Source organism: Amphiura filiformis, chromosome 8, assembly GCF_039555335.1.
Source record: "Amphiura filiformis chromosome 8, Afil_fr2py, whole genome shotgun sequence".
In the NCBI taxonomy this organism is placed as follows: Eukaryota; Metazoa; Echinodermata; class Ophiuroidea; order Amphilepidida; family Amphiuridae; genus Amphiura; species Amphiura filiformis.
In genome coordinates this window covers 28,486,025-28,510,656 of record NC_092635.1, presented here as the reverse complement: position 1 = coordinate 28,510,656, position 24,632 = coordinate 28,486,025, and the positions used below count along the sequence as shown (strand labels likewise).

The 24,632-nt window shown below is 35.1% G+C and overlaps 1 protein-coding gene across 2 annotated transcripts in view; it reads left to right on the top strand.

The window, feature by feature from the left end:
• Positions 1-1,623: 1,623 nt before the first annotated feature.
• The window catches only part of LOC140158901 (uncharacterized), a 44,841-nt gene continuing 21,832 nt past the window's right edge, over positions 1,624-24,632 (top strand). Inside the window, exons 1-4 of one of the 2 annotated variants that reach the window (XM_072182169.1) lie at positions 1,645-1,710; positions 12,960-13,007; positions 17,624-18,265; positions 19,711-20,143. In XM_072182169.1, coding sequence (XP_072038270.1) covers positions 17,654-18,265; positions 19,711-20,143 — 1,045 coding nt within the window. In that variant the 5' untranslated portion in view covers positions 1,645-1,710; positions 12,960-13,007; positions 17,624-17,653. Of the gene's footprint in view, positions 1,711-12,959; positions 13,008-17,623; positions 18,266-19,710; positions 20,144-24,632 lie in introns of both variants that reach the window. The other variant, XM_072182168.1, reaches the window with a different exon arrangement.

Genomic DNA, 24,632 nt, shown 5'->3' with positions numbered 1-24,632 from the left:
TCGAAAGGGGGGCAAAATTTTACCCCTCCCCCCCCCCCGGACTAATAATTAATTGTACAGACCCTTTATGTAGGCCCCCTAATGTGGTTCTTGGGATAGGCCTATGCCGGGCAGGGAGGTAAATAAGGATAATTTAGTGGGTGGGCAATTTAATTTATTTTTGCCCTCAAATTAGGGAAAATAATTTACTGGGTGGGCATCGATAATTAATGGTATACAGGCATTTGGATTTTCGGAAATATAGACCTGGATTTGCTTGGAAGTTGGCTTTGATGTAAAAAGTGGACTTTATCCTCTCCCTAAATGCATCTTAAATAGATATTAGCATATTCATGTTGCAAATTTCAAGAAAAATTGTATTGTATTATATTTCACTTTGGACATTTAAAAACCTTACACTAATTGTCACTCACCATTACTCCTAGGTAGGGAAAAAGTAGTCAAGTATGATAGGAAAGGTGATGTTTTAATTCAGTATTACAGTGAAATAATGTTTTGGCATTTACTCTGTACATTCTTGTCACACACACATGTCAATCACAGGTTAAAGAAATATAAATTTAATTATACCTGTTTTGGATGAGTGGCATTTTCTAAAATGTAATGAAATTATTTGATAAGAAATTATGAAAATGTGATAAAAACATGAACAAAACTATTTTCTAAAATTTATTAAAATATTATTGCCAAACCAGTATTTGCCACCAGGTATTTACTAGTAATTTCAATGTTTACAGGTATTTCCCAGTAATTTCCAGTATCAGAGATGCCACTTTTCCTTCTCATGCCTGAATTCCTTCTTTTATAGTCAAAAGGCCGCACTTTAAATTATCTTCAGCCCATTTATGGGACTTTTTATCCTAATTTATACATTATTACAGGTGTTTTTTTACAAAGTTTCAGGGTCTTTGAGTTGCCCAAAGTGGCATCTCTGCGGTATATTTTGGTATTTTCCACCCAAGCCAGTAAATGAATTTACTAGAATTTGGCAATATATGGACAACCCTGAATTATTCCTCATTAAAACGTTTATTTTGCCCATTCTTATCATTCTTATACCATAGGCCAATGTTGCTCAAAATAATAAAGACCAATATAAAATCACAGTCGCAAGGTGTAAAAAGTAATGAACACAAATACATAACAAAAGAATTTACATTGAACTATTTCCCAACTATAATTACAATGTTTATTTTGTCCATTCTTATATTAAATTAAATAACATAACCATTTTGTACTGTGTGATAATTATTCCAACTCCGAAGTTGTAAACATGGTAAATGAATAAATTGGCAGATGTTAAGAAAATTAAAATACATCACTTTCATTATTCAAGATCACTTTCAAAATGCAAGTTGATTTCAAGAGATGCACATTAGTACTATAGTTTTATGATAATTATTTATGGTGCCCAATTTTTTGTGAAGTAGGTCTACCCAGGGACCTTGTATGGACGGTCCCTGGTCTACCTTTCCATTTCACTATGGCCAGATGAAAATTACAGCAACTCATTAATATTCATAACCTACTCTACGTGGTGGTGTAAAGTTCCCTTTACGACGTCCCACATGCATAATCGATATCGTAAATAAATAATAATTAACATAATTATCGATCATGCATGATAAACATAATTGCCGCAGAAGCTGACGTAGCTGGATTACGAGCCAGAAGTCCTGTAGTTTTAGTCTGCAAATTAACCGTTATTTTGTAAGTTTCATTCATATATGTATTATGGATATGCTTTAAACAGTTGTAGACATTATTTTGATGTGAATCTTTGTTTTTAGACGTCTTTGTGCTGGCAGTAAAATGGACCAAATGTTTCGTTGGTGCGTGGTGGAATGAACGATCACGAGCAGTGCATGTGAATCAGCTGATATGCTGATCATCATACAAAACAATGACTGGCACTGCCGGCTGCCATGACTGCATGCACAATGCTATGCGAAAGCCAAACGTAAATATCACTTTGGATTTTTTTATCAATATCGTGCAGAAAGGTTTTTACTCAGGCTCTCATTTGTGGTGTAGGAATATAAATTATAAAAATTAAAAAATAAGACAAACTGCAGCCATGAGCATGATGATGGCAGTTGGTCATTTGCTAATGCATTGGCCATTGTAATGCTATTGCTTGTCATGCTAGTCGGAGGCTGATAGTGATAGAGATTAAAGGTATTGTTTTTCGCCGCTGTCGTGCATCTATCGTCCCATATGATATAACACGGGCAACATCATTATTAAGTAAAGGTGAAGCAATTGTTTTGCGCCAAAAATAATGATGTCACCCGTGAAATGACAATGTCATAAGATTGATAGATCATGCATGAGTCAGCGGCTAAAAACATCATTCTTAAACGCTTCAATTCAAATAAAAGTATTAAGTACCGGGGTATACGAAATTTTAATCAAATTTAAATTAAATTACCCAGGGCTCAGAATCGACCAGTCCTGCTGTTGCTAGCTACATGTACCTCCGAAATACCGAATTCTTGTATGAGTATCGTGTTGACGCGCATGCACTGTATTGTGTTATAAGGCTAACATAAGAACCAATAAGATTGCAGGAACTTTCTCAAGAATCTCCAATATTGGGACGTCAATATATATCATAAAGGGGTTGAGTTTTGAAAATAATAACAGGTGTGCTACAAATCGCACTTCTGGAATTGTTAAGGCAGGCTATCAGCAGACGGCATGTGTAAAACACTCCCTACATACATCGCTAGCTGCATAACCCTTGGCCTTGGTAGTAAATCTATTCTGAAAAAAATCAATGGTGTACCTGTATCCAAAAGGATGCACCAGCAAATGTTGGCCCTGCTACATGTAAACGGAAGTCCGGTCGTGACAGGCTGACAATAAAGCATTGTTGCACATTTTGAGGAAAAGAAAATTCTTAAATCTCGACTTAAAGTTTGGGGAATATACGGATGACCAAAAATTTTGGCGGATAACCAGATTTTTAGGCCTGTTATCGAGTGTCGTATATTATCGATATGACCCTAAATCCGACATGTCAAAATAAATAGTTCTTTATCAACACTTTTATACGACACGTATATGGTCATTTTCACAGTAAAGGGTGTAACTTTTGATTTTTAGGGTCAAAATTTCAAACTACTTAAATATGTTTCTGTTTACTGAAATCATGCATAGAAGCAACTTAAATTCCAGTAAAATAATGTTTCAAGGCTTAAACCTTTTGATTTCTAATAAAAAAATTGACATTTCCATAACATTTTGGTTAAAATCTAAGAAAAAATGTATTTTACATATTAAACCTCAGAAAATTATGACATGAAAGCTGGAATACATGTGAAATCCCACTCCAAAGTATGTCAACAGATATAAGTTAAATTTTATACCATGTTTTGCTATGTTTGCAATTGCAGTTTTGAAAATTTTTAACATCAAGTGTCATTTACAATGGAAATTTCCAAACCTTAAACATATTTTTTAAGTTTTAATTGGGTTCCTAAAATAATTTGAATGTCTAACTTCATGTACAAATACTACTTGATGAAAGGAACCTCCCAGCCAAGTTTCACAGAAATTGGAGTTATTTTTTAGAATTGGCAATTCAATCGATTTGTGTTTCGGAGGCTTCAGTTAACAACACAGGTGATCATAATAAGTAAAATATTTGGCTAACTACTGCAAGTTGACATAAAAAATAGGTAAAAAATATCACAATTACCAATTTTCATGCTTTGCTTCTAAGTATTGAATTTCAGTTGTGACAAAATTAAATTATCACAGCAAGTCATTTTTTTTGTTTCGGAGGCTTCATGTTAACAATTGTTAAACATTGCAGAAGTAGTTTTTTTAAAAACAACAGTGTTGGGATCATCTAAGCTGTTATTTTCTTGTGTGTATTGAATCAATGATTCTATGCGGCAGATATTGTAGATTTATCACATGTTAATTTTTTCACCCATTTGTTAAGTATGGTGTTTTTTGCATGTGAAGCCTCCGAAACAGGCTTTTTTGGGTATCCGTATATTTTTCAAACATTAACCATAATGTCAATTTTTTTTTTTAATTTATGACATTCTGCACATATCAAGTAATAATTACAATGCAGATATCAGTATGAAACACACCAATTTAGATATGCATAGATGATAATTAATCTTATTGTTGTTTCGGAGGCTTCATTTTTTCGGAGGCTTCAATTGTTAACGGAAAGTTTGTATTGGGTCCCATTTTCAAACAGTGATATATATCTCCACGATTTAAAAACATGTGACTTGAGGATCTACTTTGCTACATTTTGATCAATAGATTGGATGAGCTCTTTTATTTATATTTGCACATGCTTGCTGAACAGTTTGTTTCGGAGGCTTCAAAAAAGTTAACGGAAAAACGGCTCTTTGAAGTCAAGATTTTATAAAAAATTTAAAAGCTTGCAAATCGACTAATTTTTGTTACCCATTTCAAGTTAAGATAACAACTGTTATGAATCAAGAAGAAGTGAAGAAATAACCAAGAATTATGAACCAAAGCTACACCCACAAAGTTTGTTAACAATTGTTAACGGAAAATGAAGCCTCAAACGACAAATATCGAAGTCCGGTTCTCAAAAATACAGGGCTGTTCACAATTAAATCTAATGTGGCAGTGTTTACTGAACATATGACTGTACTTTCAGGATAAGAAAAATTATCCATGAACTAACTGAAGAAAACATGTGGTTTTACAAAAATGTTACTGTTTTTTATAGTTTTTCAAAATGGCAATATTAAGTACATTTAAGCCTGCTAAAACTGAACGCAGTAACTCCCAAAGCTGATTATGCTACCCAAGGTAGCTGCTAACTAGATGACTTATGTGGCCAAAAATCATGGAATTCTGTGGCTTTATTAGAACACTACGGAGTCACGGATTAAAATGTTAAAAATCCAAAGTTACACCCTTTACCGTGAAAATGACCATATATATATCAAAAAGGGAAAACATGAAATTCCCATGCTATTTTGTCCGAATAAGCTTACCGTACGATCATGTTTTCATCGGAAAGTCAAAAGTTGACCCGAACCCGAGAAGTAGAACGAACCAGGAAGTATGTTTACACTGGAAGTCGGCAATCATAACTCATATCGGCGCGATTTTAAGCTTACACGTATCTATCAACTTTTTTTCAGCATTTTTATATCTCATAAGTTTCATCTGGTTGCACAGGTGCATTGAAAGTGTTAGGCCAAGAAAAAAATTGTTTGCTTGCCCTCAAATGAATTTTTACAATTGGGTCGGTTGGTTGGGATTGGGGATGGATAAACGGTGGGTTATGAGGCGGCAAGTTATGGGAGAGTTACAGTAAGGCCAGGTGGCGAGTTACAGTAAGGCCAGGTGGCGAGTTACAGTAAGGCCAGGTGGCGAGTTACAGTAAGGCCAGGTGGCGAGTTACAGTAAGGCCAGGTGGCGAGTTACAGTAAGGCCAGGTGGCGAGTTACAGTAAGGCCAGGTGGCGAGTTAAGGCCAGGTGGGTTCTTCTTTTTTTTTAACTACCGTACTAGCAAACTCTACTGTTTGTATTAAAGGTGGATAACCTGATTGACAACCTCATCCCCCCCACTTTACCCCATCAAAGATATCAGGTGAAAACTCACGTTTTTCTCATTAACATATTGAAATTGGGCGTTCCAAATTGGTATATTTCCGGAAAAATCCTCAAAAAACTGTCGAATTAGTCTCAAATGTGGTATACCGTGCATTTGAGACTAATTCAACAGTTTTTTGATCATATCTTCGGAAATACACTGATTAGGAACCCCTAATTCCAGTAGGCCTATGTTTTAAATGAAAAATATAGGATCTCTCATTGGTATCAATTTATTACATTCATAATGATTATCGTGAGCAGGCCTGGAAATAAGTCGGTCTGAACCAGGAGCCAAACATTTGGAAAAGCGGCTCCTGGTCCTGTAATTTTCTAGTGAACCAGGAGCCATTTTTAAAGAGCCAGGAGTCATTTTTCTTAAGGTTATACTAAACTTTGCAATGATCGATCCAGAATGAGACTGCATGTAGCCCCCTTTAAAATTATCTATTTCTGGAAATAAATATCGAGAGAGAAAACGCAAAACTACGTCTAAAAAGCTGAAAGTGTAAGGGTTATTATTATGCTTGAATTTTCCACTTGGCTCAAAAAAAAAGAAATGTACTTTTCAAACATTTCAATTTTTTTCAATATCCGAGCATCAAGATTTTTGGGAACACGGCCATAATTTCTCAGTGGAAGTGGCGATTTTGTTGGGAACTACGACGACATTACAAACAAGTCAATAAAAGAATGTGCATATTCATTCTTGATATTGCTTGTCTCGATTTGTTTTAGTAAGCTTACATGTTTGCCGAATTTGAAGTAAAATGGCCTCCACTTGTATGTCGCTTTTGTAACCAGTAATAACAATTCCGTGTAACGATTTCATAGACAAAATTCTGACCTACATTATTTCTATAAACCCTCTTCTATATGCAGGTGCTATTTAAATTTTTATTTCGATAGCAGAAAATTGAGATATTTGCTATTTTTCCGACTCGCTGCTGTCAAATTGTCTAGTTTCGCGATAAAAAGATACAGCGAAATCAATTTTTTTTTAGAACCATTTCACCTCGTTTGGCTTGTGCTTTGAAGTACAAACTTCAAAATTGATATAGTGATTCTATATTTCAAGCTGCGTCATACTGTGTTTTTCTTACCTCTGATTGTCGCTGCTCAAGGCCAAAATTCAAATTTTTTGGACAAAAGTGACACTCTCATTTTTTTTTAAACACGCTGTTTACGTGATCTGACGGGCTCTATTTGCCCGATAAAGTGGTGTTGCCGAGTTTGGATTTTAAAATATTTAGGTATTTTCTAGCTTAAAATCTAGCGCCAATGAACCTGGTGCATGGGAGGGAAAATGTTGGGGGGGGGTAGTTAGGGCGAAAAAAAAATGTGCACATTTTCATGCTTGCTGCGCTTGCAACAGGTAGATATTTAGAAATCCATTTAAGGTATGGGTATGAAAATTGGGGATCCCAAAAAATTGGCATATAGGCCTAGGCCTATGCAAAGGGGGTGGGGCATTTTCGGCAGGCCAAGGGGGAGGGGCCACAAAAATTTGGCAGTCCAGGGGGGTGCGGACAAGTGATTTTTGGCTGGCCGAGACGGGAGGCAAGCGATTTTTAGCGAGTCGCTTGGAAATTTTGGCTTATAATTAGTAGGCTAATACCGGTACTGATTGCACAGCCTTTTGATTGCGAGAACATAATTTTTGGCAAGCCGGGCCGGGAGGGAATAAATTTTGGCATGTCGAAAGGGAGGAAGAATGACTTTACCTAGCACACATTAAAGGGGCATTTCGTGATCCACAACCTCATACAACCCCATAGGCCTACGTCCTTTCTCACAAGTTAAGATTTTTATACCACTCATCCCGCTCTGGCCACATGTTTAGGAATTTTCACGCAGATCAATTCGTTAAGCAATGGAAAATATTGCCAAATTTGAATTTCGTTTTAAAAGCCTACTCCCCATTTAAAAAAAAAACACTAATTTTGGGGGGATTAAAAAAAAGTTCTGTAAAATGAAACAAAAGGCTGCCTCAATCTTAATTATTCATTTAAGGCCAGGCCTTCATTTCTGAAAATAGCGGGAGCTCAGTTAGTCCCTGTACTCAGGAGCTTGACAAGGAGCTCAATTATATAATATCAATATTAAACCATAGGAGCAGCTCAATAAATGCCATTGGTAAAATTATTAGGCCTACGATATTTTATTTGACTGTGATCCGTTTTAATAGGCTATATACACTGTATATACCTTTAAAATTTCTAAAATTGGTGGAATTGAACAAGCTCTAAATTTCTCATCGTCCAGCATAACCAAGGGCAACTGGGGTGGGTGGGAAAGCCCCTAGCTATGGCCATACCCGTAGTGGCGGAACCAGAATTTTTTTTTGTGTGGCATGGGGGGGGGGGAAGTGAATTTGAGACGGGGGCACTTGGAAATCATTGCACTAAATTGCCGCAAAAAGTGGAAAATTACATAATTGTGGGGATTTTGCCTAAAAACTGGGTGGGAAAGAAAAAATATTTGGGGAAATACTGCCCCCCCCCTCTAGCGGCGCCACTGCATATCCATCCATGATGCTAGAATGACGGAAGTTCTGGCGCTGAAATTCAATTTCAATATCACATATATAGTTTTTATCAGGGATTTTACCAAGGGAAGGCGATAGGTGTAGGATTTTGCTGATATACCAGGCAACCCGAGAAAGGAACTGAGGTGTGGCTAAATAAGGGAGTGTTCATTATAAATATTTGTCATTATCATACTTTCGACGCCGAGAGCATAATTATTTGAAGCGTACATCGTGTCAGTCACATGGTCACATATTTTCTGTTGAAAGAGAAACGCACATGTCTCTGATTAGCTCGGGATTCAGCTACTGCGGCTGCGTGCTGACCTGTTGTTGTCCCGGGTTGTTGTCGAGTGGAAATGGAAAATTTATGAATGAACTTCCGCAACTTTGCAACATCATCACGCAGCGGCGTAGCTGGGATTTTTTCCAGGAGGGGCAAGACTGTAGGCCCTATGGGGCGGGGCCCAAATCCACCAAATTTCCCACTGGGGCGGGAGCCCAAATAGACAATTTTTGCCAGGCTTATTGATAATAATCGCATATGGTAGGCCTATTGAGCTGTATTGCATATCGTTTGGATTCCCCATCTCTCTGCCCCTCCTCTCACCCTCTCTTTTTTTCCTTTTCCCCCCTCTTTCCCTCTTTTTTTCCTTGCACTAGGGGGCGGGGGCCAAAATAGGCAATTTTTGCAATTGCCCCCCCCCCCCCGGCAGCTACGCTACTGTCATCACGGTAGACATACGCGGTAGCCTACAACTACAAGACAGGTTTACAGACAAATATAGGTCTAGTAGGCCTATCAAAATGTTATATTTTTATATTTTCTGGTGGAAACGCGAAGAATATCATGTAATGGAGGTCCCGGCGATGGGTTTGGGGGGGGGGTGACACAAAGAATTTTGGTATGCCTACCCATGCGGCTTGATTCGGGAGGTTTTTAGCAGGCCCGACCATTTTTTTATAAAAACACCTCGGCGGGTCTCTTCAAAACATTTGTACCATGCTGGGATCAAAGTCACCCACATTTGGCCTAATTTGACGCTTTTTTATTGGGCACTTTTGCCAAAATGCGCCCAAAAGTTGGTCTTCGCTGTAAACCCACCCATCATAGTCGTTGAAAAGGTAGGCCTACCCCAAAACTGTGGCACATCCACGAACCCGAGGGAGAGACCTCCATGGGTAAAAAACACACCTCTAGCGGGACCAGATTTATAATTTAAAATAGGCCTACATTTTGGAAGCCAGTCATCACGACAAAAGCGGGCCATGGTAGTGTTAATGGTATTAACACTTTGATTTTAGGCTTAAATGATGAGTGTAGGCCTATAAATTGCAAATTTGCACACACCCGGGGAACCTTCTCAAGTTGGTTTGGGTAAGGATGTGAGGCTGTGACTCCGAAAAACTACGGTACGCTCTTAAAACAAATTTGAATAAAACAGACCCAAAATTGTATCAACTTTTGGACTGAAAGTTTTCGCAAATTTTACTTTTTCGAGAAAATCATTGAAAAATACCCTTCTTAAACCTAATTTTCAAGACACCGAGGGTCAATAAAATCATGGCTAAAAATACAACAGAGTCTAAACTAAATGGCTGAAAATGCACCCCAAATCTGCCGCACATCACGACACAGTATTTCACCTTATAGATTTTGAAAATTGTCGCAATAAAATAGGCCCGAACTTATCCCAAATTATCCCCCGAAAAAATATTTTTTTGCAGGTGAGGTTGGAGTCTTATTATTTTTATTCTCAGAGAGGATAGGGGTTGATATTTTTAGCAGGGTACAGTTTCTCTTGTTTTTGTTTTGTTTTTTGACGTTGAAGTTCCAGATTCTTTTTTTCTTATATTATTATTCATTTATTATTTATACCCTGCACGTGGGGAAAAAGACACACGACAGCTACATAGAAGCAACGAAAAAACTCCTGTGAAGTGCATGAAAATGACCAAAAAATGTGAAAACCGAAACAAAAAAACAAAAAAAAAAAAAAAAAAACAAAACCAAAAACCCAGGAAATTTCCGAAATAATTTCCAAATTCTTTGTCCCCACTAAAATATATTATGAACACTCCCTTATGAAGTCTGCCTCTTCCGGCTATTCTGGTAGTAGGCGTTGACAATTACCTTACGCGATTACCATATTTTTGAAGCATGTTTGAACCCGATTTGTTCTCTATTCACATTTTTAACGCTGCAAGTAACATTTCAAGACCTCTATTTGTGACAGGTATTTAATTATCTTGCTAGAGATGTGCCTAAAGTTGAAATTCAATATTTCGGATCGCAAAGATCGAGAGATATAAAGTTGCTGAATATCAGTTTAACACCATGGATCATATGGGCGCCGTATATGAACGATTATGATAGCTAAGCAAAATGGCTGGGATACAGGTTGTATAAATACTACATGAATATTCATGAACTATACAGATTCCATTCTTCTCTAATAATAAAGATGTCAATCACTCTCCTAGACGACAGTTGCTTGGCGCTTGTAAACAAATCGAATAATAGTGCTTGATAAGAGCTAAAAAAATAGGCTAAAACACATTTTCACACATTTTTTTCCGGATTTTTTATTTCACATGATAAGTAGACATATTTTCTTACGTATAAGGTAATAATATATTTTTTCTGGAGGTAAAGCCCTTCAACACTTTGTTTAACCTTAAAGTATCAAAATGCTTATTTTTGTTATTTCTACAGCTTTCGATGCTCACCTGAGACTTTTAGATCCATGTTATTTGTTATTTAACTTATTATATTATTAATTATTGTCACAAGTTAACAAATAACAAGTTATACAATGAATGTTATTATTATATCTGAACAGACCAGTTGAGTCTTATTTTATTATTTTTTAATTTTTTAAATTATTTTTTATATTTTATTTTATTTTATTTTATTTTTAATTTATATTTAATTTTATTTAATTTAATTTTATTTTATTTTATTTTATTTTATTTTATTTTATTTTATTTTATTTTATTTTATTTTATTTTATTTTATTTTATTTTATTTTATTTTATTATTTTATTTTATTTTATTTTATTTTATTCATTTTTATTTAAATTTATTTTTTTATTTTATTTAATTTGTACTTTTATTTCGTGATTTTAGGAAATTTTTAAATATCTAGAAACAATGTCGCTAAAATTCAAGATGGCCGCCTTCATGTTTAGCGATCGTGGTGATCACCTAACCTGAAAACAAGGCAAAATACTGCCAAAATTATGAGCCCTGAAGGCAAATATCAAGGAAAATTGGTGAAATATTAGGTAAAAGATAAGATTTGGCACTGCATTTTGTTGAAAATACATTGGAAATGGCCAATATTTTGAGCGGAAATGAACTTGCCTGACGAAGTTTTACTGGGCCATTTCCTGGGCACTGATACCGGGCGCAAAATACAGATTTTCTCTGGCGCCTGGGCGTGTAATTTTGGTTGGATCCAGGCGTTAAAACTCAGTAACCGTAGGGTAAAAATCGCTCGGCGCCTGCTTGTTTCCAGGCTTGATCGTGAGTAAAAACACTAGACTACCAAAATCACGCTGTATAAAATGTCAGTAATTCCATAAGGAATTAGTCACATTTACAAGAACATTTATGTGTTCTTTTTGCATGAATGTTTGAAAGGGACAATATTTTATCATGTTATAGGTAAGTTTTAAAGAATTTGATTTTCCAAATATATCAGGTCACCTTCCTTTAATAAAGGCTCAAAATATGAAAAATCACACAATTTTGGTGTCAAAATAAATCAATTAACATTACAAAACAACTAAAATGTTGAAGTAATACATTTTTTTTCATCTTCAGAATGCAAAAATTTGAAAAGAAAAAAAAACTTTTTCAGGAATTGTAAAAAAATAGGGTCGGTATTCTTTTGTACGGTAAATAGAAAAAAACAAAACTTTTTTCTGATTTCCAAAATTAGGGCCGGTCAGTTGAGGGCAAGCAAACATCTTCTTTTTCTTTTTGGCCTTGGGGTAAAAAAGACTTTGGGTACTTGAAAAATTTGGTAGGAGGTGCTTGTTCATACAGAACGGTACATGTAAAAAGGAACAACAGATTAGAAAATTGAACATTTACATGTTTTCTTATTGCATTTCTGTATTATTCAAAATAATGGCATCCAAAGACTGGAAGAAATTGTTGTTTTAATTACGAATATGCTGCAAAATGGGGTTAAATTATTGTGAAAAGAAAGAGAGACATTCACAGTGAAAGATGCACAACGTTTGGTTTGAATTTCACCATTGCACATGGTGGGGCATGTGACATCGACAGTATATTTAAAAATACGGTTGTGGGGTACAAAATACAGATTTTTGGTCTTCTGATTACGGAAATCTGGGTTTCAAAGTTTCAAAGTTGGAATGTGTGTTATAAAAGGACTTAACGGGGCCATTATTGCAGATTAAAAGGCTCATGTGATGTGTTTTGACAAATCACAGTGCAGGACTGCACGGTTTTGAATAATGGGTTATGAGGGTAATAAAATATGTAATATGGCCCTGCACAAACAAAGGATTTGAACTAGCGTCCATAATGCAGTCTATTCAATAAACTGTGGGATCAACCATGGTGCATGTCTTATATTTTGTATGGAATAAACTGGTGTGTATGTAGAAGATATCAATTGGTATGGTATGCATTATATCTATTGAGCAAGAGTCGAAAATCCACTACTACATCACATCATCATGACATGCAGAGCCTCTGTTGGTGCATTTGGTCCTTTACTCTCTCTTATCTCTTCCTAATTATGTATTGGTTGCAATTGTATTTGAATTATTTCTTTTATATCATTTCAGAACATTAAAGAGAATGATGACTGACATTAAAGGTTCACATGGATAAAAGTAAATACTATTGGTTTATAAAAATGTGTATGTGTCAGTGTTCTACTATCTACATGACTACCAGTAAATAAAATTACCAAGTAATATTTGGTATATCTTCGGTTTTTTCCCCCACCTACATTATGATTAACATGATTTTCATATTTTTATTCAAAATTCATAAGTTCAGTCAAAATTTCAAAGGTTGCAATTTACTTTTCACAGTCAAAGCATGACAAAAACTAATTATGCTACATCATGCAACAATTATATTAAAGTATTAATGCAGATATCTCAATATTAATTTGAATTGGTATAAAATGAATTAAATAGCCAGGTATCAATTAATCAATTAAATTGTTAAATTCTAATTAGCATTTTAATTTTTTTTTCTTGTGTGTGAATTAATGATTATAAAATAAATAGGCTGAAAAGCTGATATTATGAAACTGTATGTTAATTTATAATATAACTTATGTATAATGTACATGTAGCTATATTTAATTCTCGGACACATGCAGTTTACGTGCCTGGTGTTGTGTTAATGTGTGTGCAACTGTGCATACTGTGAAGAAGCTCCAATCTTATCTGACCAGTGTGATTGGTTTAATTTGTTCACAAGGTCAAACGCTATGGGTCACACTTGTTGCTTTCACCATAGGCTTTCAAACACATTTCACATGTATGTCCTGTCTGAGATTTAGAGACTGCAGTTAATAATAATATTCTATCAATTAATTAATTATTAAGAGTTGCTGAGCAATTGCATTAATTGGTGTTTTAATTTTCTGATTTAATGAATCACAAATAGGTTGCCTAGCTTGAAGACAAACTTTGGTACCTCCCTCTGCACAGTGCACAGGGTTGTACAGGCAGGATTTGAAAGGTTTGGGTGTGTAAATTCAAAAACCTGGGTGTGTAAATTAAATATTTTTGTACAAAGAATAGACCATGTGGGCAAAAACTGGGTGTATTGACTAATTTAGGTGTGTAAAACACTCCCTGCAGGACTGGTTGCCTTTAAAATCCCTTATTGCTTCTGTAATACAAAACACATGCAAAAATGATGCAATGTTGTACAGGTATCCCATATTAAGCTGGTTAAAAAATCAAATGGAAATGGATAAAAATTAGCACTGTAGTATTTTGTATGTTGTGTTGAGATAAACACACATAATATGTATGCATATCATTCAAATTAGTTTTTGTTTGACACTTTTATTTATGATGGAAAGCTGGGCTTTAGTAATTGTCATTTTGATCAAGTTCCTAATTAGTTTTCATTTGAAGGAAACCTTTATTATTGAGTTCAAGAATGACTCATTCCAGCAAACCAATGATAGTTGCTGAGATAACTTGTTTCTGAGAAGAAAGGTTACAATACAAGTATATGAAACCTTGGATATCCAAAACCAAATAACTTGTACAAGGTGTGCCATAAAAAGCAGGTTTCAACAGATATTGTGAATATTTAATTTTAAGTGTGTTTTCACCAGTCGTTTATCAGTGTTTACAATATGAAAGCACCATCCTTTAACTATCATTTGCGGGGAAAAACAACAACAAAAACAGCTCATTTAATTAAAGTAGTTTTTACATTTTGACCATGAATGTCTAAATGGTTTGGGACCAATTTTGCAATTTTGTGTGGGTGCAGGCTTTCTCCAACCCTGGATCATTTTTTCTATTTTTATCAAAAATCAGATTATTTTTGTACCATAACAAATGGGTTCTAAAGTTATGAAATTTGTGATATGATATCAATTTTCTTATACTGATATAGTTGCCTTTAAATCGTAATTTCAAATTTGCCACCTGTGGCCTCCATTATCAGATCATGTCACATGTATGTAAACACTGAACAATTAGTGAAAACATATTTTGAAATATTAGCACCACATTCATTGGCCCCTGCCTTTTATGGGACACCCTGTACATAAATAAAAAAGATTTATTTTACCTTTCACTGAAAAATATATCTGCATGTATGGTAAGTACTGGCACAAAAACATATTTCAGGTACCGTATAGCATACTTACATGTATATTACACTCAAAAAACAGATCGAATTAGAAACTGAAATCTGTTTTATAATTTTTGTTGTAAAATGTTTTGTTTTGGTTTTTTTTTTTCCATAAAGGATGGGGTTGATTTAAATTAGTGTTAACTGTCAGGAAAGTTTTCAGCCAAAATGAAGACAAAGTTAATGTGGTTTTTTTTTTAGTAAGGTAACTAGTTAATGTAAAAATTCAAAAATACTGTCAAATTTGGCTGATTTCAATTTGGTGGAAGTTGGAACATGTGTAAACATCTAATTCTAAATACAAACATATATGCCAAACAAATAGATTTGGGTTAATTTCAGATACTGGTAGTTTTTTATACTGTAATATGGGCCTGCTAGAAATGCACGATTGGGAGGGCCAAGTATGTACCTCGACTGGTTAAAAAAATTTAAAACCCACAAATATGCAATTTCCCACCAAATATGTAAAATCTAAAGATTTTTAATTTGTCCTCACTGTGAGTCCCTGGACCTAGAGCCAAGGGCTAGGATCATTTGTGGTGATTTAAAAAAAAATGATGTATTGCATATATTTGTAGCACACCCATTGTAAGACTTTAAATTTAGGAAACAGGTTGCTAAGACCTAAAAACACTGTCTTTTGATTGTGTGTAATTACTAGCTGATGTAGAACACTGACAGCGTGTGTTAGTTAGGTTCTATTCTAACTTTGTTTAAAACCAGGAGCTCAAATTCAATTGCTTATCAGTTCTCTTGAGGTAGAAAACAACTTTTAAGCACTGAAATTGAGCTGCTGCTGAGGTCTTATTCAAGAGACTGCATGGATTGAAAATTAACATGGAAATTATCCTGCTCATATGGATAACCCGGGAAAATACCACTTAATGAAAATACAGTTGATCAAGCCCGCTACCCGGAGGGAATTCAAAAAATGATATTTTGAGCCAAATAATGTGATTTGTGCCATAAATAACACAGTTGACAGTTGGTTTACACAGTTGTGTTTAACCCATAAGTAAACCTGTACAAGTTTGCCCTTTCCAGAAGAAGTTACCGTACATACATTGATTGACTCCACACCATTTCACATCTAGTGGTATCTATTTGTAATATTAAAGGCCTGCAGTTGGGTCAAAAAATAGCCCTTCTTTTTACAGGCCTAAATTTAACCCAAGGGTAATTTTGTATGCTTGGTCAAATAACAAGCAAAGAAAATCCACTTACATTAGTGCTGAAGGTGTATGTTATCTAACCAGAGGCAATTTTTCAATCAAATTTGCCCCTGGTTTGAGAGAGTACATTTCATCAGATTTAGCAGTCTCATGTTTATAGTTTGTGTTAGCAATATATAATTGTTTCATTTCTAATGCACATGTGGACTAGTTGGGGATATAAGGGGGCCTAGTTTGCACCTTCTCTGGGATTTAATGACACATGTTTGTGCTAAGTGTGTATTTCAACAAAAATGGTTTCAAATTATTTGTCATGTAAAAACAAGTCAAATTAGATTAGGAATAGATATCACAAAATAAGCCTTGGTCAACAGATCTGTTTCCTGTGACATCATCAGTAGGACAGTGACCAAAACCCAGGTACCCAGGTCTGATCTGTTGATGTCCTACCCAGGCCACTTAACAGTTTATAAAAAAAAAAGGTGTCATTAAAGTTCAGAGGGGGTGCAAACTTGCAAATTATGCCCTCTTACATCCCAATAGACATGTAGCTCTGCTTCATAGGTGTGATATTGGTATCATTTCTTATGCACTGATGTGGACATGTAAATTGTAACTCACTAACCCTTCATAGACCTGTGTGATCACATTGCTATAACTGTAGTGCACTAGTACTTCCAAAGGTATACATGTAACTGGGATACATTGAAGTTGTCTCATGGTATGATCAACAAATTAACATACATGTAATTTCACTGAGCTGGTGATGGGGTGGCAATAAGCTAATATAATTGGTGGAACAAAGTGTTTTGTTAATTCAGATTTCTCATCTGCCATGTTGAACTGTTGATGACTGAACAAAACTTAACATTATATGTTTCTCAAATTCAAACCACTTCATCAGAACACACATTATAAAACATCAAAGTATTTGCTGTTATGTGTTCATCTGAGGTCATTAAGCATCTTGCATTTGAATTTTAAAGACTTTGACCCCCACAAATGAACAACTTCAGAAGCAACTATAAGAATGTTTAACTGTTTATTTTTTGCATTTTTCTCCTTCCCCAATGTCATTTCAAGATACATGAAACAAATTTCTGACAAGGTCATGGCAGTGATTTGTTGAAATGTGATTGATTTAACTTGGAAGAGAAAAATGTCTCAAGCAGCATCATGTTAGTCCTGCTTGTCGTTAAATGGGGAAGTGTTGTTCTTCTTGAAGCACAAGTGCTGGAGTGGTATTTTTATACTTACATGTAGTGGTATAATTACTTTTGTTCAGCATGGATTATGTGAAATTTTCATGTGCAATTTCATACATCATTCAGTACATACATTTCCTGAAGACGTAGTAATTTTGCTTACCATACTTCCCATATAACCCCATAAATACTAAATAGCAAGCTAATATTTTTCTTTTGTCTTTCCCTCTGCAGACTTTTTAAGTGCCCATATCCACCGGTTGCATGAGTCGCATTCCAGAAAACACGGGATCAGTCGAGGGGTTGAGGAGGCGTAACGTTGGGGTAAATCCAAATTCTGAAGAAAACCAACGTATCGAAGAAACGCAAGAAAGCCCAATTGAAGATCCCATGGATGACATAGCTAGCATTGAGTTGGGTAGGAAGCCCAGTGTGAGCAGCAGAGATGGAGATGATGATGAGGATCACCATGTAAGTGATGAAGAGGAACCAAGATGCGATGAAGCACTTCTACAACGGGAAAATGAACTGGTGGTTGAAAACGAGCAACTAGTCCAGGGTGAGGAGAGAAGTGACGATGAGTGTAGTGTTCCATCCAGCATTGATGAACGGGAAGAGTCTAGTCAAGAAACGGCCGAATATAAGGACAGTATTGAACAGAGTCCACAAGACAGTCTAGCAGAGGATAATGATGCTTCTAGTTCAAATCAAGATACAGTAGCTACTAATGAAAAAATACAAGAATCGGATGATAACATAGATGATAACAATAAAGAGGATGACAATGGCGACAGTGATGATGAGGAGAATGAAATAAGGATACCACTTAAAGTGAGAGTTATCACAAAACATAGCTCTGACTCTGGCTCTGGCCGGGTAAGTGAGCATGCAGAATTAATTCAGCCAAAAACATAGTGTACTCAACTACGCATCTGATATGGTACCTTAGGCCTAAAAAAATTGTTTGATTGGTGTAACATAAAAAATTTTAGGGTAGGTAGGTCGGGATTTTTTTTTTTTTTTTTTTTTTTTTTTTTTTTTACTTTTTAAGCTGTAATTTTGTTTGATAAAGGCTTTGGTACCTTTTTCTTTTTTTTTTTTTTTTTTGATTTATTTATTTATTTATTTTTTTATCATTTTTTTTGCAAAATTTAAAAAAAAAAAAAGTTAGGGTCGGGCCTAATTTTAGGGTAGGTCGGGTTACGCCAATCAAACAATTTTTTTTTAGGCCTTATAGGTTTTCCTTATAGGTTTTCTTCAATTCATTCTAATGTTACATAATAGTACCGGTCTGTACTTAAAAATTGAGATTTCTTTCTAAATACAATATCTTTGACTTGATTGGGTTACTAAAAGTACTGTGCTGCATTTTTGAAGATGAAAACGGAGCCATCATGACTTCAGATTCAATAATACCGTTAAAAACTCGATAGTTAGCATACGTGTTTACTATCGAGCATGTTAAACATGCACACATGAAGAGCCCCATCCACAAAAGTGTAAAGGGTTTTGAGCAAATCATCAATACACATAGCTTTATATGAACAAGTAAACCTGCAAATGTGTGTCTTAACCCCATTAGCACAGTTGGTAAAGCGACAAACTTTGGTACAATTTCATGTTTTCAAAAGCGCTCGATAGTAAGCACATATATATGCTAACTATCACGTTTTTACAGTATGCATTTTGATATGCATACAGGTGTACAGTTTACTTTGCAAAATTTACCTTTTTTACATCTGAAGAGTTCAGATGCAAAATTTTAAGGTGGTACTAGTTATACCGTACTACACCCCTTGATAAATTGTGACTTTCTCTCAAAAATAATAACACACTGGTAACAAAAGTTATGTATATTATACAGTGAGGGGCAAGGAATCAATTACTACACTGGAATTTCAGTGATTCTAGACAAGCGGTATGTTATTTATGATAAGAAAAGAGGTACCGCTAGAATGTACCCCATTTCTTAACATAATGAACCACTTGTCTTGAATCACTGAAATTTCAGTGAAGTAATTGGATTCCTTGCCCTATAATATACATAACTTTTGTTACCAGTGTGTAGTTATTTTTGAGAAAAATGCAAATTTTTTCTTGATTTGAGATATAAGCAAATATAACTCATCAATTATAAAGAACATAATAAAAAAATATACTTTCCAAAAATTATTCATTATATTTTGAAGATAAGGTGTCAGTTAAAAGTGGGGCAGATTTTGGTGGCCGTAATTCAAGGAGTTAAAAAGTGGTATATATTGCATTCTGCATCTGAACTCTTACATAAATTTAAAGCATCTGCTTGACTTGAATGATTTCAGAGTTCACCCACAAACAGTGAATTGGAGGTTGAGTGTGTGTATCTACCAAACCGCATGGTTGTTGCAGCTGAACATCTACGAGAAACAGCCGGACATCTGCAGGGAACAACTCGGGAAACAGCCGGAAATGTTCGCTATCAAATAGGTGAACAGGCTGAACATCTCAGAGAGCAGGCAGGACACTTTAGTGAACAAATCAAAGAACAAGTTGGTGAACAAGCACAGAAAGTTGTTGTGCAAGCGGAGAGGGTTGTGCACAAAGTGAAAGATGTTGCATGGAGGGTAACACATCATAATCTCTTACCGGAATGGTTGAAAGACAATGACTTTTTACATCATCACCATAGGCCTCCATTGCCATCCTTCAGGTCCTGCTTCAAGTCTATATTTAGGATACATACAGAAACAGGCAATATTTGGACACACATGATAGGTAAGTTTTGATTTTATTTGATAAGGATAATGAACTGAGTGCAATGCATTAGTCAAGATAATCGCACATGCTATGGAGTTATTGCATTTACCTCGAAGAGCCATTGGCAAGCCTGGAAACAAGCAGGCGCCGAGCGATTTTTACCCTACGGTTACTGAGTTTTAACGCCTGGATCCAACCAAAATTACACGCCCAGGCGCCAGAGAAAATCAGTATTTTGCGCCCGGTATCAGTGCTCAGGAAATGGCCCAGTAAAACTTTGTCAGGCAAGTTCATTTCCGCTCAAAATATTGGCCATTTCCAATGTATTTTCAACAAAATGCAGTGCCAAATCTTATCTTTTACCTAATATTTCACCAATTTTCCTTGATATTTGCCTTCAGGGCTCATAATTTTGGCAGTATTTTGCCTTGTTTTCAGGTTAGGTGATCACCACGATCGCTAAACATGAAGGCGGCCATCTTGAATTTTAGCGACATTGTTTCTAGATATTTAAAATTTTCCTAAAATCACGAAATAAAAGGCCAAATTGAATAAAATAAAAAAAATGAATTAAAAAAAAATGAATAAAATTAAAATTAAATTAAATTAAATTAAATTAAATAAATAAATTAATAAAATTAAATTAAATTAAATTAAATTAAATTAAATTAAATAAAATATAAATTAAAAATAAAATAAAATAAAATAAAATAAAATAAAATAAAATAAAATAAAATAAAATATAAAAAATAATTTAAAAAATAAAAAAATAATAAAATAAGACTCAACTGGTCTGTTCAGATATAATAACATTCATTGTATAACTTGTTATTTGTTAACTTGTGACAATAATTAATAATATAATAAGTTAAATAACAAATAACATGGATCTAAAAGTCTCAGGTGAGCATCGAAAGCTGTAGAAATAACAAAAATACGCATTTTGATACCTTAAGAAAAATGACTCCTGGCTCTTTAAAAATGGCTCCTGGTTCACTAGAAAATTACAGGACCATGCAGGAGCCGCTTTTCCAAATGTTTGGCTCCTGGTTCAGACCGACTTATTTCCAGGCCTGGCCATTGGACTTGAGAGCAAGGTTAGCCCTGGGTCAAATTTTCAGGGTCTGTTGGACCCCTTCACCCTTCCCCATTCAACAAATGTCGGGTGTGGGGTCCGGTAGGACCGGCATTTTTTACCGCTATCGTATTATTTTGGTTTGGTTGTTGAATCCTCTTCGCTTGACCAGGGAAGTGTAAAACACTTGGTACCAAAAAGTAGTATGCTGTAATATTTGTTTTGTGTAACAATTCCCAAATTTTGCACAGTATTTTCTCACGGTCTGGAGAACAATGGAAACACACAAACAAAACAAGGTCTGATATCAATGTCTGGCAGCTACTAATTATTAGTCATAAACTGTAAAAGCCATTTTCCGAGGCGCAGAAAGACACCAAATTGGTGTCGTATGACCTATGACCCTGATAAACAACAGAGTGTGATCGGAATCCGTCCCTCACGTGAGGGACGGAAATCAATAGATAAATAGATGCACTGAGAAGTTAAGGAGTATTTTCATTCAATTAAACTTGAATGGATATTTGACTCTTAATAAGGTGAATATCTATGCCAAATGAATTAAAGGTGTTACAATTACATGTACTTTTGTCGTAATGTCGCATTTTGGCTTGTGAGGGACGGAAATCAATAGATTTGATAAACCATGGCAATAGTTACATCTTTCTTTTTTCTATTGAAACTTTTGGTCTAAATTACACTTGTAACATATAATATGTAATTTGAATGTTGCTTCTATCATATCAATACAAGAAACAGCTGAAATTTACTTTGAGTGGTTCTTTAAACGGAACATAAACTTTACGTTAGGGACGGACATTTTCTGTGTGAGGGACGGACAAAATGTGACACCATTTTGAAATTAGTTGAATTTTTTCAAATTGCCTCAAAATCTGTCCCTTGGCCTCTTACAGTATTATTTTAACTAATATAATGTTGCTTTGATTATTTTTAGTGCGTGTAAATTACCATAGCAAGTGATTGTGAGGGACGGACAAGTTGGGTGTGAGGGACGGACATGCTTGTTTTCTTTCAATTTGGTAAAAAAAAGCATGTCCGTCCCTCACACTTTTTGTAATTAAGCTTGCGTAACTCTAGAATGAAATGTTTCTAATTTTTGTAACTTTATATCAGGATACCTGGGCATCAATGTCAATAGATGGGGTATGTGTTGTTGTAATTTATTCAAGAACTTTAACGAGAAAAAACTTTTTACGATTAATTTTGTGAGGGACGGACAAAATTTGATAGCGTCAACTTCAACGACCCTTCTTCCTTAACAGGGACACATTTTTATTCATTTAAATTGTATTATTGATAGTAAGTGTATTGTTGTTAATTTGCAAAACAAAATAAGCAACAGGAACTCTTCTTGTTATTTAAAGCTTTATTTTTAAATATGTACTGTGATGTCCGTCCCTCACAGTGTAATTTTGTTGACCTAACTTTAAGGACTCCGTTTACGCAGAACGTACAGCAAAATTTTACTTTTTCTTTTGGATTAGTAAAATATGATGTTTTGAGATAATTATTATGCATAATGTGCACAAATTTATAACAATTTTAATTTTTGGCCAAATGTTACCTAATTTCCGATCACACTCAACACAAACTACTCCACGTGGAAGTTGTTGACATTGTTTGTGAGTTTTGTTGAGCAAATTCCTATTTTGTAACAACATGTAACACACCAAAACATAAAGATCGACTATCTAATGACTTCATAGTCTACAATGATTCTAAATTTACCATTATCTCGGAATCCTTTCTGTTCAAACACAAATTTGTAGTTTCATATTTTTGCCGTGATCGCAGTGTTCGGCGAAGCTGCCAAATAATTCAACACTGATGGTCATGTGATGACGTTGTTCAATCCGGGTCTCTGTGGACTCTACCACTTCTTAATAGGTATGCTAAATGAATGAGGTGATGGGATCGCCCTACGCCGTCTGGGTGATTTGTCAATCAAGTCAATTACCTCCCCTATAGCCGAGTGGAATTAGTAATATCATGAATATGCTAATCCTGACTTCCCATATCATGAATATGCTAATCCTGACTTCCCTCCTTCCCATATTGCATTCTTGCGCGATAAACATGGACGACTGCTGCGAGTGAAAAATTCAAGGCGTGTTCACCGATTTCATGTAAATGTGTAAGAAATAATCACCTGATTTCAATATGGAATCAAGAAGAAGAAACCGTAATCACCTCATATACGACTAGAGACAATTTCAGTACAATAGTAAGTGTGCGTAATTGCTAATGAAGATAAATTAAGAACTGGTAACCAACACAATAAAGGTTGCACCTCCGTGTATATTGCCTAACCACCCTGATAGTCATATAACGACCAAATGATAAATGACGACTATCATGGAAGACTGAGTTCCGCAGTCTAACTAATTATATCATTTTGTCCTCTTGAAAGGAATGAGAAAAGAAACAGTTTGTACAAGAGGCCAGCAGGGTTCGATTTTTAGCGAAAACCTTACTTAGGCGATGTTCTTATAATATTAGCATACATGTATGTTAAACATTGTAAAAAAAATGCTATACAAGCTGAAATTTGTGTAGCAGGTTGTCCAAAATGGGGAGCATTTTGCTCCATGACACCAGTTAAATCGAACCCTGGAGGCCAGGATTAGTATCGTAACTTATCATATAGTAATACAACACATGTTTGTGTCTGTGCAAGGCTTCCGAATTCGGAGGGTCATTTGCCATTATCGGCAAGATTATTGCACTCCTTAACCACCCCTAAATTGAATTGTAAACTAATAATGCTTTATAATTTTAAAACAAACATATTTTTGTTGGGGCAACATTGAAAATTGATGACAGCACTTTAATTGTCACCTTTTGAATTTGATTGTAATTTTTTAAAAACCTTGGAATCAGAGTATAATCACAGTAACTATTAGGCTTTTGTTTTGAACTTGGCAAAAGATGCAATATCAAAATATATGTCACTATCAAACTTAAAGGTCCATCGTCGTTGGCCTGGTCAACTTGCAGGTTTATGCAGGAACTAAATACCAACAATTACTAAATGTTTATACTAGGATTTGGGCAAGTAACCTTGTCTTTACATATCACTAGTTCTTTTAGATGGTCATGACCTTGGCGAGTTGGACAATTTTATTATCATGGATTATGTTATGGTATAAAATGCTAAACTTGTGTAACATTTTATGAATAAATCCAGATGTGCTGGTACAAATGTACCTCTTTAAGGTGATAATGAAGGGGTCAGTGGCGTGCGAAGGGGGGGGGGGGCACGGCCCCACTTTAGTCAGTCAGTCGGGGGAAATGCACCCACATGCTTAAAACGATCTATTGATTTTGAATAGAAACTTGTCAAATTTGAAAGGGAAACTATTCAGATGGGGACAACAGATTTCTCTTCAAAATGAAAAGATTTCTTTTCAA